Raw genomic sequence first — 1031 nt, forward strand, 5'->3', positions numbered from 1 at the left:
TGGCCTTGAACCCCTCCAGGGATGGGGCATCCACAGCTTCTCTGGGCACCCTGGGCCACTGCCTCACCCCCCGCACAGGGAAACATTTCTTCCTCACATCTCATCTCCATCTCCCCTCTTCCAGTTTAAATCCATTGCCCCTCAGCCTGTCACTGCCCCCCCTGTAAAAAGTCACCACAAGGGACAACACGGGGGTGTTGTGCCGCTGCCCGGACCCTGTCTGCACACCCAGGACAGGGGTTCACCGAGCCCCCGAATCAGCCGGGACCTTCCCTCTGCAGATATCGACGAGTGTGACCGGCAGCCCTGCGGGAACGGGACCTGCAAGAACACGGTGGGCTCCTACAACTGCCTCTGCTTCCCCGGCTTTGAGCTGACGCACAACAACGACTGCATGGGTGAGTGGCATGAAATTCTGATCCAGGGTCAACGTGGGGTGTCACCCAGTGGTGTACAGGGGTCAGCTCTGGGTGTCACCTGGCAGAGGCCGTGGGGTGGATGTATATATTTATATATAGGAGGTGTGGGGCTGGTTCGGGCGGCACGCCGACACTCACACGCTGTGCATCTCTCCTCCCGCTGTGCTTCTCGTTTCCCTCCCGCAGACATTGATGAGTGTTCATCCCTGGTGGGGCAGGTGTGTCGGAACGGCCAGTGCATCAACAGCATCGGCTCCTTCCAGTGCCTGTGCCAAGAGGGGTATGACCGGACCCCTGACGGGAAGAACTGTGTCGGTGAGTGCCCAGGCACTGTGCAATGCTATGAGACCCGGTCCCCAAGCTGGTCTCCCAAAAATGCGTTCCCATTAAAGGCAACTGGGCAGTGGACTCTCCAGAACTGCTCCCAAGAGCTTGGTCATTTGGCTGCCCATGGAAAGCTGGACTGGGTCCCACTATGCCCCCATCTCCCTTCCAGCAATGCAGGAGACAGTCAAGCAAGTGGCTTTCCATGCGCTGGGACCTGCAGGCAGCGGGGAGAAATGTCCTGCCCGTGTCCCTAAAGCAGGCAGAGCTGTGCCAGGGATGCTGTGG

General features: G+C 59.5%; 1 protein-coding gene across 1 annotated transcript in view; it reads left to right on the top strand.

Annotated features, from left to right (window-relative positions):
• The window catches only part of LOC104470756 (fibrillin-2-like), a gene marked incomplete at its 5' end in the record, with an annotated part of 20744 nt that overhangs the window by 10577 nt on the left and 9136 nt on the right, over positions 1-1031 (top strand). The window contains 2 exon segments of the mRNA XM_010085791.1: positions 282-398; positions 606-734. Of these exon segments, the coding sequence (XP_010084093.1) occupies positions 282-398; positions 606-734 (246 nt within the window).

This window comes from Pterocles gutturalis, unplaced genomic scaffold (genome assembly GCF_000699245.1).
Source record: "Pterocles gutturalis isolate BGI_N339 unplaced genomic scaffold, ASM69924v1 scaffold21745, whole genome shotgun sequence".
In the NCBI taxonomy this organism is placed as follows: domain Eukaryota; kingdom Metazoa; phylum Chordata; class Aves; order Pterocliformes; family Pteroclidae; genus Pterocles; species Pterocles gutturalis.